The 18192-nt window shown below is 39.8% G+C and overlaps 1 protein-coding gene across 1 annotated transcript; it reads right to left on the reverse strand.

Annotated features, from left to right (window-relative positions):
- Positions 1-2667: 2667 nt before the first annotated feature.
- LOC110877435 lies at positions 2668-7397 on the reverse strand. Its single transcript, XM_022125563.2, has 2 exons — positions 7110-7397; positions 2668-6528 (listed from the first exon to the last, which is right to left on the reverse strand). Exon 2 carries the CDS (start codon positions 6524-6526, stop codon positions 4949-4951), a length of 1578 nt encoding a protein of 525 aa, XP_021981255.1. The 5' UTR covers positions 6527-6528; positions 7110-7397; the 3' UTR covers positions 2668-4948.
- Between the last annotated feature and the right edge of the window lie 10795 nt (positions 7398-18192).

The raw sequence follows: 18192 nt of genomic DNA on the forward strand, positions 1-18192 counted from the left end.
TCAATCAACGGCTAGTTGATGGAGGAGGGTCCCACCCGAAGCCCTCCCTCTCTCGACGTCACCTGCAAAATCGGAACCTACGTAGCTGCTAACAACCTTGCTGATCTAAACTTCTCACATGCTACTTGCCGAGAGTGAAGGAATCACGTGCCTTGCCGCCCCATTATTTTGTCCACCCTAGAAGTATATTTTTTAATTTGTTTGCTTTGCATGTTGTGTTTAAATATATGTAATCTTACATAGAATTAAACCGACCGTAGTGGGCGTCTTTTTTTAAAAAAATTCAAAAGAAACGCTCGATAACGTCTAACCCACCATTACGGTAGGCGTTTTAGGGCGTTTTTTCGAAAAAAAATGTCTCCGGCGTTTTAATTAAAACGCTTACACAATGTTTGACCAACCAATCATAACTCATCAACGGCTCGTTAACGGCTAATTGTTTTTTTTTTAACCTTTTACCTATATATATATATATATATATATATATATATATATATAGGGGACCGCTAGAATGAGAACCACCTCGAGTTGTAAGAACCGCGAGAACTACACCCCACGGAGGGGCGTTCGGCGCGATTTTTTTTTTACAAGTAGATGTGTGCATTATAAACACGGCCGTAAAAAATCACGGCGAACGCCCCTCCGTGGGGTGTAGTTTTTTACACCTCAAGTTTGGTGTTTTTTAATTTTTTTTTTCTTTTTTCTTTTTTTTCACCAAACTTGAGGTGTAAAAAACTACACCCCACGGAGGGGCGTTCGCCGTGATTTTTTACGGCCGTGTTTATAATGCACACATCTACTTGTAAAAAAAAAAATCGCGGCGAACGCCCCTCCGTGGGGTGTAGTTCTCGCGGTTCTTACAACTCGAGGTGGTTCTCATTCTAGCGGCTCCCTATATATATATATATATATATATATATATATATAGGGGATGGTTCAAATGAAAACCACTTTTATTGTGAAAACTTGAAAACTAACTAAAAAAAGCCTAAAAAACACACAAAAAAAAAAAAATTTTTCAATTTTTTTTTTTATAAAAATCGCTAGTGTTTTATAAAAAACTTGATGGATTCTCCTAGTTCTTCATCTATGGTAAATTTTTACTACAACAAGTATTTTGCGGATGGCGATGGTTCCACCGATGAGGAGCTTGAGCAAGAGGCGGTTACGAGTGCTTGTCAACTAGCGGTGAGATATGTCAAGCATTGTCGTCGCCCCCAAGCAGAAAAAAATAAAAGAGGTTATATTGAACGAGACCGACGCGCGGCACACGATCGTTTGATGAAAGATTATTTTGATGAGGCGCCAACATTTTCGAACGAATTTTTTAGGCGTCATTTCCGAATGAGTAAGCGGTTGTTTCTACGCATAGTCGACGACTTGGAAGCCAACTACGATTATTTTAAACAAAAAGCGAATGCGAGAGGGGCACTTGGATTTACCGTTATCCAAAAGTGTACGTCGACGTTACGAATCCTTGCTTATGGTAACACTACCGACATCAACGACGAGTATCTAAAAATGACGGAGAAAACAACACGAGACAGCTTGGAGCATTTTTGTCGCGGTACAATTCCTATACTTTACTTTTTTTTTTAAAACGACGAGTATGTTTACAATTTTTTTTTTTTTTGAAGCTTATGTTTGTTTATATTTTTTTTATAAAAGTATAATTGATGTGTACGGTGCGCGTTATCTTAGAACGCCCACATGGAACGACCTTCAAAAGATCTACAAGGTACATAATGCTGAGCATGGTTTGCCTGGTATGATCGGGAGCATAGATTGCATGCATTGGCGTTGGGATAACTGCCCGACTGCATGGCGGGGCCAACACACACGTGGTGACCAAAAAGGACCAACTATTATTCTTCAGGCGGTTGCTTCACATGACCTTTGGGTTTGGTCGGCTTACTTTGGCGTTGTCGGGTCATGCAATGATATCAATGTTTTTGAACAATCTCCGTTGTTAGAGGAGTGGATTTCTGGCAAAGCTCCAAAAGCGTCGTTTTACGCAAATGGAAACTACTACCCTCATGGATATTATTTGAGCGACGGAATTTATCCTAGGTATTCGATTTTCGTGAAGACGTATACTGATCCTATTGATGAAAAAAGAGCATACTTTAAAAAGGTTCAAGAGTCTTCACGAAAAGACATTGAGAGATGCTTTGAGGTTCTTAAACAACGCTGGCAATATTTGAGAAATCCTTGTCGTGCATGGAGCAAGCAAAAAATGAGAGATGCTATTGATCGATGTCGAAAGGTCGGTCAAAAACAAGTTTAAAATTTGGTCCTAAGTACCTTTACTAGCAAGGGTAAGTAGGGTCGTCTCCACAGGGAATATGTGGTTAGTGTCGATTGTAGAAACCTAGATTAACTAAAACTAAGAAAAACTATTGCTTTGATTGCGTTTTGAGATTTTTGATTGAGAATAATTAAGAAAGTTATCAATTTTAAAGAAAAGCAACCCTCTCCGGATTTCCGGTTCAATGATTCACCCAAACCTGTTTAATTAGATAGATACCAAAAGGTCTTGTTAACGGTTTAGTTTGATTGATAATCAAAGACAAGTTTTTAATAATAACCTATGCAATTTAATTACCAAATCATAAGTGCCAAGAACCCACCCAATAACCAAACTACTCACGATGCAAGAAAACCGAATGCGAATGGTAAAAGATGAATAATTGCAACACTCACAATTCTTTTAAACAAAACTAAACCACAAGTATTCTTCAAGTTATGAAAAACAATCCAAAGAACTAAATAAACAAGGTTTGAGTTTCACATACATGAACCATCCACCCGGAGGTGGTCACAAAAGAATCTAGCCACTCATAATCATGATTTGATCTTCTTGGTTTTCTTGGATGTTTGATTGCATGAAAGATTGATGAAAATTGAGGTTAGGAACTCCAAAATTCGTCCTTAGGAAGTGGAAAACGGCTAGGGTTAGTGAATATCACGTTTTGGGGTTGAAGATATCTCAAAATAAAGTGAAATCCTGAATTTTCGCATGATTATCTGCTGTCAGCGCAAGGTTGCGCCCCCCCTGGCACAAGGTTGCGCCCCTGACTCACTGGCATCTGTATTGCGTCAAAACTGACACTAGGTTGCGCCAAACTGGTTTCTTCTTGCGCCAAGTACTGGTTTCTCACCATTTTTGGCATTTTTCAAATCCCAACTTGTGTGTAAGCTTCGAACCTTCATAAGTCTTCCCGAAAACCCCTTGTTTAGCTTCAATATCCATCCGTTAAGCTCTGGGCACCTACAAATAGAAACACACTCAAAGTAACCATGTTTTATGATAATAAACACTTAAAACCTTATATTTACACATGCTAAAACACGGTTATTCACCCTTCTATCACATCCCCACACTTCACCTTTGCTTGCCCCCAAGCAAAGCTTTCTCACAACTATCCCACCAACATTAGCAATTACACCTCACTAATCATTACCAATTCTCGGTTCGGTCCAAAGTCATACCTCATTCACAGATCAGCATTAGATGTGTTAATTCAATAGGAAAACATGATATTTTTTTTAAAACCGAATTTACCCAGCTAAACATAACATGCTCCCGGTTTTTATTCTCATGCAACACACCCCTCACAATTGTCACTCCCCTCGGTTTAATATCTGAACTAGTATGTTATGCACTAGTATTAATCACTCATCAACTGAATATGAAACTCTGTACTCATAAGCTTGTTTGACAATCACACCTCCACTGTACCACATAGACAATGCACATATCTAAAGGACTTACGGGTTTTGGGCTTGGGCTAAGGACAGGTAATTTTTCTCGATTTTGTAAGTAACTAATAAGAACAGAGAAAAACCAAACCGTAACGATCTTTATTCATACTAATCCTACTAACGAACAACTTTGGGTTATTTTCGACCCATAATTAAACACTACTAACACATGATTTTTTTTTTAGCCGCCTACTTTGGTCATTTAACCCATTTACTTGGCTGAACTTTTTTTTTTTTTTTTTGCAACAACTATATACATAGCTAAACACATAGATTGTCGTTAACAGTTGATAACAGAGTGGTTCGGTTTAGGTAATAATTAGGTTTAACAAACGAATAGATATCAAGCTCAAATTTGGCTACTAAGGGTAATTGTTAAACAAAAGTGTAGAGGTGAAGGAATTCCTAATTTGCCTTTATCATCTATGTGCATAAATCAAGTTCACAGTCTCAGCATGTATCAAATCAGACAAGTTCTAAAACAGAGCAACATACAGCCCACTCTCAACAAATGAATATATATCAAATCATCTAACCATTCTAGTAGGCTCAAAATCTCACTAAAGTAGGGAATAGGGTTGCCGATGTGTGCATGCATTTATTACCAAGAGCTTGTCACCCCTAGTTAGGCAATTCTGAACATTTTCTATAAAACACCTGCTGAAAACGGTTCATATTACTTTTCTGTAGAATTAGACCATGACTACGGACCTAGACCAATAAGTTAGCATTTGAAAAGTTGATGATTTACATTGAAAATGCAGCTTTCAAGCGCAATTAAGCCCGCTTAGAAACAATTTTTTTTTTCAAAATTTTCATACTTTTTTCAAATTCGCTCAATGTTCGTGTGAACTTTCAAACATTTCCCTCGGGTATCCCCCATCCCCACACTTGGGATACATTGTCCCCAATGTATGCTTTTCAGAAAACTCTTTTATCAATAATGGGGCGGGGACCATTTGCGAACTTAAGATCTCAAAACATTTAACCCTCTATTCCAACCAAAATGTTACCATAATGTTCAAACATCCCATAGAACATCCCAATCCACCTCTCAACCGTCCCAACAGTTTTAAAGTAACAATCATAACATGCCAAGTAGAAGAAAGAGAAAAAACACATGGACCTGATCATGGATGCAACCCTGATCAGTGAGTGTTTAAAAGAAAACACACACTACCCATCAAACTCCTAGAAGCGTATCCTGTCCCATACAAACCATCTCATAATAGCCACTCATAACTGCATCCATGCCATGCGGTTCCTGTGAACTCGATCCTTCACCCATCCGCTGCTGATTCTGCAAGATCATCAGCTTTTGAAACATCCTAGTCTCCTCCATCGCCTGAGACTGCCTATCAAACTGAATTCTCTTATATTCATCCCATGTCCCAAAAACTGGGGGCCTAGCTCGCATCACCGTATCATACATATGAACATACCAAGGTGTCCCTAACATTTCCAGGGTGAACCCGTTCAAATACGGCTCTAACACTGCTGTCTGCGAAGCACCTTCACCTGCATTCACAACTCTCCTTGGTTCCAACTCAATCTCCAAAGGCACACCCTCTTGAACTCTCGTACCAACCTGGACCGACATCTCCTCATCCACTTCATCTCCTTCCACATCTGATCTCTGCCCCTCTACATACTTATTTGTCCCTTCTACAGTCAATCGATGTTTAGTCCTCGTCTTGGAATACTTCCACCTAGACGCCTTAGTGAACATTTGCATATTAATTTTTGTTTGCTTCTTAACAAACCCCTTAACCCCCTTAGGAATGGCCCCTTGCTTTTTCAACAACAAAGATAACAATCTAGCATGAGGAATCATCATTCGTTGTTCTCTCTCCCTCGCTTCCCACACGTTGTACATGATAAGGTGTTTGGCCGACAACTTTGGAACACCTGTCAATAAAGCTTCAAGAACCAACATTTCGGGAAAACGTACCTTACCCAAATCACTAGTGCGCGGCATAACATTGTACGTTATAAACCGCACAAGAAACCTAGGCATAGGGCGTAAAAAATCTGTCTTCAAGGACCACTTTGTCAAATCAACCCCCCGGGGCAAATCAAATAAACTTCGAACTCTTGCTTTCCACTCTTCCGTCTTTGTCTCATCTGCCAACTCCGCCTCTTTAGGATATGTATATGGCCCCTTCAACGTAGCCTTAATATCATACTTACTTATCCTCTTCATCTCATCAAATGACAACACCACGTCCACCCCATTAACCTTTCCAATCAACCGAGTAGTAACCGGTGGATTATCTCCCTCATCCTTTTCTAAACTAGACATCCACTCTATAATTTCATCCATATAAATCTCGTCGCCCCCAGTAAACTGTAGGAAGTCAAGCCAACCTAACTTTTTGAAACACTCTTCTATACCAAATGCATGAAAGTCCTTCAAAACTATAAACTTCTCACACAAAAATAGTTCTTTCCTAGGTTGTTTACTTCGTTCTATCTTCTTACGATACATACCCGCTCTATGTTCAATAGGATACCTAGACAATCTCTTTGACGCATCCCACTCCGGTATCCCATCCTCATCAAGCACTAACTCCACCTCATCATTATTCTCGTCTTCCTTTTCTACTTCTTCTATTTCTTCTTCCTCATCCGAAACATCATATTCCGAATCCGACTCGTCCGACTCCTCTACAACAAGAAGTTGTTTCTTTGCCTTCTTTGAAGCCCTTTTAGAAGGTTCCTCTTGGGTCTTCCCTTTCTTACTCTCTCGAACACGTGCCATTCCTACAATTCACACAAACTTCCACTATCAACTTCCCATAATCAACAAATAACATTATGCAAAATTCGGCCACTTGATTAATTATATTATCTTAATTGTTTAAAAAAGAACTAAAATCTTAACAAGATACCAATTTCACTTAACCAAGACAATATAACTTTCAAACCATTTTAAGGCGAATTCAACATAATCCCAACACTATCAAATTCACACAAGTGTGCCATCCCCACACTTGTTTCCAACAACACTCCTTTTTCCAAATCACCATTATGAATCAAGGTTTTATAAAAGAGTTTAAATTTTCAAGAAAATACCAATTACATAACCTTAATCACATTCACCATTTAACTAAAATTCATGAAGAACTCTCATTCTAAGCATTCGAATGGTGATTTTCTAACAGCAACCCCACTTTCACCAAGGTATACACTATTCAGCACCCAACAAGTAAGTTATCCCCAAATCAATGCTAATTAACTCATTATACATCAAAAACCCACCCACATTCAAACAACAAAGTTCAAAATCACATGGATATTCAACATAATCTGTAATAATCTAGCAAAAACGGGTGAAAACATACCTCGAGTGATGATTAAACAAGCACTAAACACCAAGGATGAAAGCTTGCAAAAACCCACCAAGAACCCCCAAAATTTCGGACCAAAAATGTCCAAAAATCTCAAAAACCGTGAAGAATTTCGAAATTCTGTTCGGTTAGTCTTGTTCGTCTCGAAAAAACACACAATTTGGATCCAAGAACCGTTTGATTTCGTTAAGAACTGAATGAGTTATGGTCTCTAAAAGTTCTAGGGTTTATGTGGGTTTTGTTAAGAGAAGATGACATAGGGTGACAGGGAAATCACGACCTGTGTGTTTTGAATGAAAAGTTAAATGTTATTGGGTCCTCAAATTGGGATCCGGTATGGATGTTGACCCATGTTTATTTAATTTGTCTCATATCAATAAAAAACAAATGGGTAGACTAGATTATAAGTGGTGGGGCTGGGTAAATGCATGTTTAGAAGTGGAATTTTTTATTTGGTGGCCAGGTCACGTGCTTTCTTAAAAGGTGTGAGTGGGGGTTGATTAATTTAGATGATTTTTTAATATTTAATGTGTAGAGCTGGCAATGAAACCAACACATGGTTTCTACTCGGTCCCGCAGCCATGCGCCTAATACTAGCGCAATACAGGAAGAAATTAAAGCTGGCGCAAGTCAGCGGCTTGCCAGCGCAAGTCAGCGCCTCCTCTACAACTTAAACCATCCACTGTCATTTGTCAACCCATATTGACCAACTTTTGCATCAATTTTTTTTTAAGTAAAACTAATATTTTAAAACAATGGGTGAATTTTATGAAATGGTGGCAGGTGGTTCGATTTTTTAACATAAACAACGATTGCTTCAGAAAAAGAATTAAGAACATGTTTTTTTTTTTTTTTTAAATTGTTTTTGTATTTTTTTTTAGAATAGAAATATATAAAACCAAACGTGTGTGCTCGTATTTTCTTACTCGTTTGACCACTTATCACCACACTTACCCGTGCATTGTCCTCAATCGCACCTAAAACATACTTGGGATTTCACTAAATATCCCCACACTTGGGTAACTGCATCGGTGGAGATTAATACCTGCAAGACACACACGCAAGACAAAACAAAACAAATACACTACTCTACATCATCGGGCTGCCTCCCGAGAGCGCTAAGTTTATAAGTCTTCAGCCGGACTTCATACCTGAACATGGTTATTCCTTGTCATGGACCAGAGTGCTTAACATAAAGCTCTCCGACTGTTTGCCTGGTCCATTAATGTCATTCGCTTCCATAAACGGTTTCAACCGATGTCCATTCACCACTTGCCTCAGATGGTCATCAAAGTCTTCAATCTTGATGTCTCCATAATTACCAACCCGCGTAATGAGATACGGGCCCATCCATTTGCTTTTTAGTTTCCCAGGAAACAACTTCAATCTAGAATTGAACAACCACACTTTCTGACCCACCTCAAACTTTTGCAACCGCAACTTAGCATCGTGCACCTTTTTCGTCTTGTCCTTATAAGCAGACGCGCATTCGTATGCTTCATCCCTTAACTCTTCTAATTCCCCTAACACCAACTTCCTCGTTTTACCTGCATTTTCATAATCCATGTTAACTTGTTTAATAGCCCATAAAGCACGATGAGTAAGTTCAGCAGGTAAGTGACATCCCTTTCCATAGACCAACCGATAAGGTGTGGTACCAATAGGCGTTTTATAAGCCGTACGATACGCCCATAAGGCGTCATCCAATTTAGTGGACAAATCCTTACGGTCGGCTCGTACGGTTTCTGTAAAATTTCTTTAATTTGCCTATTCGATACCTCAACTTGCCCACTCGTTTGTGGGTGATACGGTGTTGCAATTCGGTGATCTACGCCATATTGTTTAAGAAGTTTGCCAAAATAAAAGTTTTTAAAATGCGATCCCCCATCACTTATGATCACACGGGGGATTCCAAATCGTGAAAATATGTTACTTTGGACAAACTTGCATACAACTTTATGGTCATTTGTCTTGGTGGCGATTGCTTCAATCCATTTAGACACATAATCTACCGCCACCAAGATGTATAAATTGCCAAACGAATTCGGGAATGGGCCCATGAACTCGATTCCCCATACATCAAAGATATCAACTACTAAAATCGGTTGCATGGGCATCTCACTCCGTTTCGAAATACTACCCATCCTTTGGCATTTTACACAATTCTTAGCAAATTCAAAAGCATCTTTAAATATGGTGGGCCAATAAAGTCCACATGATAAAACTTTGTGACCCGTCTTTTGACCACTAAAATGGCCACCACATGCGGAGGCATGTAACATCTCCAAAACACAAGGGATTTCTTCATCTGGGATGCATCTTCGGATGATCTGGTCTGCTCCAACTTTGAAAAGATCTGGCTCTTCCCAAATGTAATGCTTTGCTTTAGCTAAAAATTGTTGTTTTTTCTTCCGTGTCCAATGTTCTGGAACATTACCTGTAGCTGCATAATTTGCAAAGTCAGCAAACCAAGGTTCAGTTGAAATAGCTAATAAATGCTCATCTGGAAACGTCTCTTTAATGTCGGCATCTGGTTCATCAATTTCATGAATCACTCGAGATAAGTGGTCCGCTACCACATTCTCGCTTCCCTTCTTATCACGGATTTCAAGGTCGAACTCTTGCAATAATAAAATCCATCTAATCAACCTTGGTTTAGCATCCTTTTTTTCCATGAGATACCTGACAGCACTATGATCAGAATAAATAATAACCTTGCTACCCCAAAGATAGGATCTAAACTTATCCAACGCATAAACAACCGCAAGCAACTCTTTCTCAGTAGTGGTGTAATTTAACTGAGCATCTGAAAGAGTCTTGCTTGCATAATAAATAGCTACGGGTTTCTTGTCAACCCGTTGTCCCAAAACCGCCCCAACCGCATAATCACTCGCATCACACATGATTTCAAATGGGAGAGACCAGTCCGGTGATTGTAAAATTGGGGCTTCAATCAATTTTTGTTTTAAAGTGTTAAACGCTTTTAAACATTTTTCATCAAAAACAAATGGAACATCTTTTAAAAGAAGGTTACATAGCGGTTTGGTGATATCTGAAATCCTTTAATGAACCGTCTATAAAACCCGGCGTGTCCTAGAAAGGAACGAACGCCTTTAACATTAGTAGGTGGAGGTAACGATGAAATCACTTTAATTTTAGCATGATCTACCTTAATCCCCCTACTTGAAATCACGTGTCCCAACACAATTCCCTCCTGAACCATAAAATGGCTCTTCTCCCAACTTAGTACCAAATTCGTTTCGACACATCTTTTTAAAACTCTTGTTAATTGATCTAAACATGACTTAAATAATGTACCGAATATGGAAAAATCATCCATAAAAATCTCCAAAGACTCCCCGACCATATCTGAGAAGATACTCATCATGCACCTTTGGAAGGTGGCCGGGGCATTACACAATCCAAATGGCATTCGCCTAAATGCGAAAGTGCCATATGGACATGTAAAAGTGGTCTTTTGTTGATCGTCTGGATGTATAGCTATTTGATTGTAACCTGAATACCCGTCTAGAAAACAATAAAACTTCTGACCTGCGAGTTTCTCTACAATCTGATCAACAAAAGGCAAGGGAAAGTGATCTTTGGAAGTTGCAGCATTCAACTTCCTGTAATCTATGCAAATGTGCCACCCGGTTACCGGCCGAGTGGCAATTTCTTCACCTGATTCACCTTTGATAATCTGAATTCCTGCCTTTTTTGGTACCGTCTGAGTCGGGCTTACCCAAGTGCTGTCAGAGATGGGGTAAACTATTCCCGCATCCAGCCACTTCAGAACTTCCTTCTTCACCACTTCCCGCATGTTCGGGTTCAATCTTCTTTGAGCATCCCTAGCTGGCTTGGCTCCTTCTTCAGTGATGATCTTGTGCATCACAATGGATGGGCTAATTCCCTTCAAATCTGCGATTGTCCATCCAATAGCCGCCCTATGTTCCATGAGAACTTCCATCAACGCCTTTTCTTGAGCTTCCGTCAAATTAGACGCAATGATCACCGGGAGGGTGTCATTGTCTCCCACAAATGCATACTTCAAATGCTTCGGTAACCCCTTCAGTTCTAATTGAGGAGGTGATTCCAATGATGGCTTAAGGTGAGTGTCAATATGTTCGGGTAAACTTTCTACTTGGTGGGTCCAAGTGGGTTTTCCTTCCTCTATAGCCATTACCTCCAATTCCTTTTCAGCTTCATTCAAACATTCTGATAATTCAGCCTGTTCCCTGTCACAAATAACACACGTCTCTGTTGTGTTTACCCCATTTTCATGAGGATGACACTCGTCAATGATGTCTGCCATAAAGCATTCATCACTAACCAGAGAATCAGATGCACGGGAAAACACGTTTAATTGGACTTTCCTATTACCAAAGGTCATGTCAACTGTTCCATTTCTGCAATCAATTAAAGCGTTGGCAGTTGCTAAAAATGGTCTACCGAGTATAACATTAGGTTGTTTAGTTTTATCAATTGAGACATAGTCTAAAACCAAGAAGTCAACTGGGTAGTAAAAGTCCTCTACTTTGACAATGACATCACACACGATTCCCCGGGGTAATTTCAAAGTCAAGTCGGCCAACACTACTGTGGTGTCAGCTCGCTGTAACGGTCCAAAATCGTATTGATCGTAAAGACTCCCCGGGAGAATACTCACACTCGCTCCCAAATCCAGCAATGCTCGGCTCATTTTAAAGTCACCCACTTGAATGGGTATTAAAGGAGCACCTGGATCTCGGAGTTTAGGAGGGATAGCACCCGACAAAACGGCACTAACATTTTCGGTCAAATCGATTTTCTTTGGAAATTTGTTTTGCCGCTTTTAGGTGCACATGTCCTTCAAATACCTAGCATAAGCCGGAACCTGTTTTATTGCATCTAGCAATGGGATATTGATTTTCACTTGCTTAAAAACTTCCCACATCTCTTCTTGTTGTGGGCCCCTTTTTCCTGTTTTGCCAGTTTTTGTTTCAGGATTTTCCAATGCCTTAGGAAACGGGATGGTATTACCCTCCACACCCTTTTCCTTTGGTTTGGACAAGTCATTCTCTATTACCCTATTATTAGATTCTTGAAAAGTTATTTTTTTAGATTCCTTAGGGTTTACAGGTTCAGACTCAAGCTCATTATCCTCATTTTCATCCCAATCCTCCACCACACCCTCAACAAATTGTGGTGAAGTGCCAACTTTGTTGTCATATACTTTACCAGAACGAAGTACACTTACCTGGTTAACACGTGCATTCTTGGTAGCTGAACTACTACTTTGATGTTGCGGGTTGACCGTGGTGGTACTTGGCAGCTTTCCAGGGTCTCTTCTCAACTGGGCTATATCCTCTGCTAATTGCCCCAATTGCTTCTGCATTGCTACCGATGTCTTATCTCTAACCTCATTATCCTTCTGAATATCCTTCATAAATGACATGATTGCATCTAGCTTCGAATCACTCGAGTCGCCTCCACCACCTGAAGAATTACCTTGCTGGTTACCTTGATTCCTCCAACTCCCTTGATAATTGCTTTGATTTTGCTGTTGGTTGTTGGCTTGAGGCCCTTGATTATATTGGCCTCGATTCTGGTAACCTCCTTGTTGGTAATTTCCTTGCCGATTCTGATGCTGTTGACCTCCTTGGTTAGGTACCTGGAAACTGGGGTTCAACTGATTAGCAGAATTACCATAACTAAAATTGGGGTGGTTTCGCAAACCTGGATGATATATATTCGATTTCATATCATATTGCTTTCGATCACCGTACAATTGATTCACTTCATCAGTCTGACCACCCAACACAGCACACTCTCCGACTTGATGCCCTAACTCTCCACATTCAGTGCACACCGAAAACGTATTGGCGGTTTTAACTTCACCACCTTTTCCAAGGTTCATTTGAGCTACCTGACGCTCAAGCAACAAGTTTTGATGCCTCAACTTCTCGACCCGTTCCTCAGCTTCATAATCAACGATTTCGCTGAACTCGATCTTGCCCTCCTGCTAGATTGTGCCTGTCTTTTCGAAGTGGCACTTTGTCTCTCTAAGTATGCCCAATCTGCAGCCTCGGTGTTCGTGAGAAACGTACCATTGCTGATGGCGATAAGATCTCTTACATCATCTGGAAGTAGCCCATCATAGAATGCCTTGATCAATTCCCATGTCTGAATTTCATGATGCGGGCATTTCCTCAGCAACTCCTTAAACCTTGTGAATGCCTCATGGAACGGTTCCCCTGAATGCTGTTGGAAAGCTCTGATTGCATCCCGAGCTTCACTGGTTCTGTTCATTGTGTAATACTCCTCCAAAAATACCTGTTGCATCTCTTGCCAAGTGTAAATACTCCCAGGAGGTAATGTTGCGAACCATTGGCGTGCCTTGTCTTTCAGGGTAAATTGAAACAACATCAACTTAACCTCATCCTTTGTAAACCCTGAACCTCCTATAGTTTGGCAAATTGAATCGAAGCTTGCAATATGCAAGTATGGTTCTTCAGTTCTTTTTCCATAGAATTCAGGCAAATGGCCTAAGTATTGAGGCCTCACCTCGAAGGGTCGATTATTAATCCCCACCGGTGTAACTATAGCTGATGAGTTGGGTACTACAACGGGTCGACAATGACCTTCAACGCCTTGAATTGGTGCCCCTTGAACGACTTGTTGGACACCATCCACAAACTGTATTTGCTCGCCCCTAAACCGATTATTAGCTCTTCCCACATTAAACTGCGGGACTCCATTATGAACTTGATTTTGTGGAATCGGCCGCTGGATGTGATTTCTTTGGTTGACTTGTTGTTGTACCGGGTGTCCTTGATTAACATTATACCCTTCGTCGTATCTGTAATCAGCATATCTCCCATCATACTGGTTCTGATAATCATCATTTTCCCAACCGGATTCCCACGTGTGAACACTGCCTTCTCTGTGGTTGGGATCCTCATCATACCCGTGTTGATGTTGTGGTTGGTTAAGACGAATAATTTCCCCATGTCGGAGATTTAGATTTCCAGGTTGGTTTTGTGGGCCTGGGTTGAATTGTGGAAATGGTTGTGGTGGTGGTTGATTCTGGTTTTGGTTATTATGCTGGTTTTGATTCTGGTTCTGATTTTGATTTTGGTTTTGGTTTTGAGGGATTGGTGGATCTGGAATGGGAGGGATTGGATCGTTTTGAGCTTGGTTTTGTGGCTCTTGATCAGCCATTTCGTGAGCTGCTTGTTCAAGATCTTGAGCAACTGTTGATGACTGAGCTTTAGTTTTCACTGCTGAACGGAGAAGAACGAGATTCTGTCGAGCAATCTTCTCAATTTCTGGATCAAATAAGAGCGGTGAGGATTTCTTTGAAAACCTGGTATGCATGCAACACGAGAATCACCTGCACACAGACAAACAAGAAACCAAGCGTAATACGGAACAAACAAATAAAAGACAAACAAAAAGAAATATTTTTGGTTTTTTCTTTTTAATAAAAACAACTACTAACACTAAGCGCACCGATTCCCCGGCAACGGCGCCATTTTGATCGATGTCGAAAGGTCGGTCAAAAACAAGTTTAAAATTTGGTCCTAAGTACCTTTACTAGCAAGGGTAAGTAGGGTCGTCTCCACAGGGAATATGTGGTTAGTGTTGATTGTAGAAACCTAGATTAACTAAAACTAAGAAAAACTATTGCTTTGATTGCGTTTTGAGATTTTTGATTGAGAATAATTAAGAAAGTTATCAATTTTAAAGAAAAGCAACCCCCTCCGGATTTCCGGTTCAATGATTCACCCAAACCTGTTTAATTAGATAGATACCAAAAGGTCTTGTTAACGGTTTAGTTTGATTGATAATCAAAGACAAGTTTTTAATAATAACCTATGCAATTTAATTACCAAATCATAAGTGCCAAGAACCCACCCAATAACCAAACTACTCACGATGCAAGAAAACCGAATGCGAATGGTAAAAGATGAATAATTGCAACACTCACAATTCTTTTAAACAAAACTAAACCACAAGTATTCTTCAAGTTATGAAAAACAATCCAAAGAACTAAATAAACAAGGTTTGAGTTTCACATACATGAACCATCCACCCGGAGGTGGTCACAAAAGAATCTAGCCACTCATAATCATGATTTGATCTTCTTGGTTTTCTTGGATGTTTGATTGCATGAAAGATTGATGAAAATTGAGGTTAGGAACTCCAAAATTCGTCATTGGGAAGTGGAAAACGGCTAGGGTTAGTGAATATCACGTTTTGGGGTTGAAGATATCTCAAAATAAAGTGAAATCCTGAATTTTCGCATGATTATCTCCTGTCAGCGCAAGGTTGCGCCCCCCCTGGCACAAGGTTGCGCCCCTGACTCACTGGCATCTGTATTGCGTCAAAACTGACACTAGGTTGCGCCAAACTGGTTTCTTCTTGCGCCAAGTACTGGTTTCTCACCATTTTTCGCATTTTTCAACTCCCAACTTGTGTGTAAGCTTCTAACCTTCATAAGTCTTCCCGAAAACCCCTTGTTTAGCTTCAATATCCATCCGTTAAGCTCTGGGCACCTACAAATAGAAACACACTCAAAGTAACCATGTTTTATGATAATAAACACTTAAAACCTTATATTTACACATGCTAAAACACGGTTATTCACCCTTCTATCAGCTATGTACGCTTGTATAATCATGCACAACATGATTTTGGAAGACGAAGGAAAGGCGATATGCCAGAAGCCGTTGAAGAGGAGCATCCACAGGCGTCAATGGAAGAAAGAGTGAATAATGCGCGAGAGTTGCGTTACGAACCATACCATTCCCAGTTAATGATTGATTTGGTACACCACGTATGGTCGGTTCGGTATGTACCACCTGAGGGAGAGGAAGAAACAGGGGACGAGGAAGACGAAGTTGGCGAGGGTGAAGAAAGCGAAGACGAAAACTAGTGTTTTTTTTTTTTTTAATTTAATCGGATTTTTTTTTATTTCTAGTATTGTATTTTTTTTTAATTTAATGAAGTATTTAAAGTTAAAAAAAATAATTGTGAAATAATTGCATGAGGGTTATTGGAATAATGACCCACTACAATACTTTATGCTATAATGCCCCATGCTAACTGGGATTACACGTGTCAGATAATGCCCCATAGTAGGGACATTATTTTTCTTCACCACTACACACATGTTGTTAAAATTGACTGGGACTTATTTTATAAACATGTTACGATCCCACGATGCAAGCTGATGGAACACGTGTACAACTAACTATTGTGAAATACATTTAATACAAAATGCACCCATGTGTTGTGTATAAATTCATTAGCCTGTAAATAAAAATATCGTGAGCCTTACAACGTTCACATTAGCCATTCTGTAACCCCAAGTAGAAAGAAACATTTTTTTGAATGGTGAAATGTTCTAGAGTTTAGAGTTGAAAACCGGCCAAAATAAGAAGTTGACCGTCAAAAGAACAACAAAAAATAGCCTGAAAACAGAAGAGTTTAATTTTCTTGGGTAAAGATCATGTATAAATAGCTTTATTGAACAAAACGTATGAAAGACATAATAAAGTAAAGAGTAAACTTCTATTTTGCTCCCTGTGGTTTGATCACTTTAACGGTTTTGCCCCAAAACTTTCAAAATAGCCATTTTACTCCCTGATCTATGAATCTTATCTCTATTTCACTCCCTGTCCCTAACACCATCCAATTCAACCGTTAAATCCTTGTCACATACCCCTCACATGAGGGGCATTTTAGTCTTTTTCCACTCAAACTTATTAATTTCCTTAATTAATTTTCACATACACACTCTCTCTCTCTCTCAATATACCATTCCCTTTCTCTATACTCTAACAACCTCACCCACACCATCAGACACCACCTCCTAATCTTCTTCCCCCTTCTCCATCTTGACAAAGCATTACCACACCACTACAAACCACCACATTCACAAATCATAACCACCACCGTCAATCCTACCACCACCACCTCTGAAAACACAAGAACCGCCCGGAGATGTGCCGGTGGTGGTTGAGATGAGACCGGTCGGAGAACGCCGGAAAAACAAGAACCCTTCCACAACCTCTACTGCTTCACCCCTGCGGTGGCACACTTTAACCACTCTAACCCTTTACAACACTAACCTCACTGGTTTTATCCCCAAACATTGGAATCCAAAGCTTACCCACATGGATTTTTCCAACAATAAGCTCAATGGAACCATACCCACTTCATTAACTTTGTTAGTAAGCTTAAAGTTTCTTATTTTATCTTCCAATCAGTTAACCGGAGAAATACCCACTTCATTTGGTGACTTGATCTCTCTCCAAAACCTATCTTTATCTTCAAATTCTCGATCAGGATCCATTTCCACCATTCCAAAATTAACCCATTTGGACCTGAGTTCAAATTAGTTCATTGGGACCATCCCCAGATCCATATCTGAAATGAAGAATTTGAAGTACTTAAATCTTGCACATAACAATTGTCATGGAGTTATGCCTTTTAATACATCATTTATTAGTAAGTTGGATGTTTTCAAGATTAGTGGGAATGATAATTTGTGTTATAATCATTCTGTTGTTTAGAAAAATTAAAGCTTGGGATTGCTGCTAGTGATAAACATAGGCTTTTTATTGTGGTGTTTTTGATTATTTTCTTGCTTAGTGGTAGATGTTGTTGTTGCTGTTAGGGTGAACGGGGCGTTCTCGGGGAGTGCCCTCGGTGAGCCATTTCCCCGATCGGGAACACCGCCGCCATCAACGCGGGGTCCCGAATCGGGGTTGGTTTTGATTGTGGGTTCACCGCTTGAATTTGGCACACTGATCGAGATTTGACCGTTGACAACGGTCGGATTTTTTAAAAAAAAAAATCAATTTTTTTTAAACTAATATAAATACTCAACTCATTTTCACCCTTTTTTTTATCCACAACCATCTCATTCTCTATATTTTTTATACCAAACTCTCCAACCACAACCATTTCACTCTTTATTTTTTATACTATCCAACCAAACCCCATCCACTTTTTATTTTTTATACACCGAGCAATGGAGAACCGACCCCGCGAGGCCAAGAAAAAAAATAAGGGGCGGGTATCGAAACCG

Source organism: Helianthus annuus, chromosome 9 (assembly GCF_002127325.2).
Source record: "Helianthus annuus cultivar XRQ/B chromosome 9, HanXRQr2.0-SUNRISE, whole genome shotgun sequence".
In the NCBI taxonomy this organism is placed as follows: domain Eukaryota; kingdom Viridiplantae; phylum Streptophyta; class Magnoliopsida; order Asterales; family Asteraceae; genus Helianthus; species Helianthus annuus.

Bases quoted from the DNA above. Each gene is read 5' to 3' on its own strand.
- LOC110877435 (XM_022125563.2), bottom strand. From the start codon at position 6,526: ATGGCACGTGTTCGAGAGAGTAAGAAAGGGAAGACCCAAGAGGAACCT.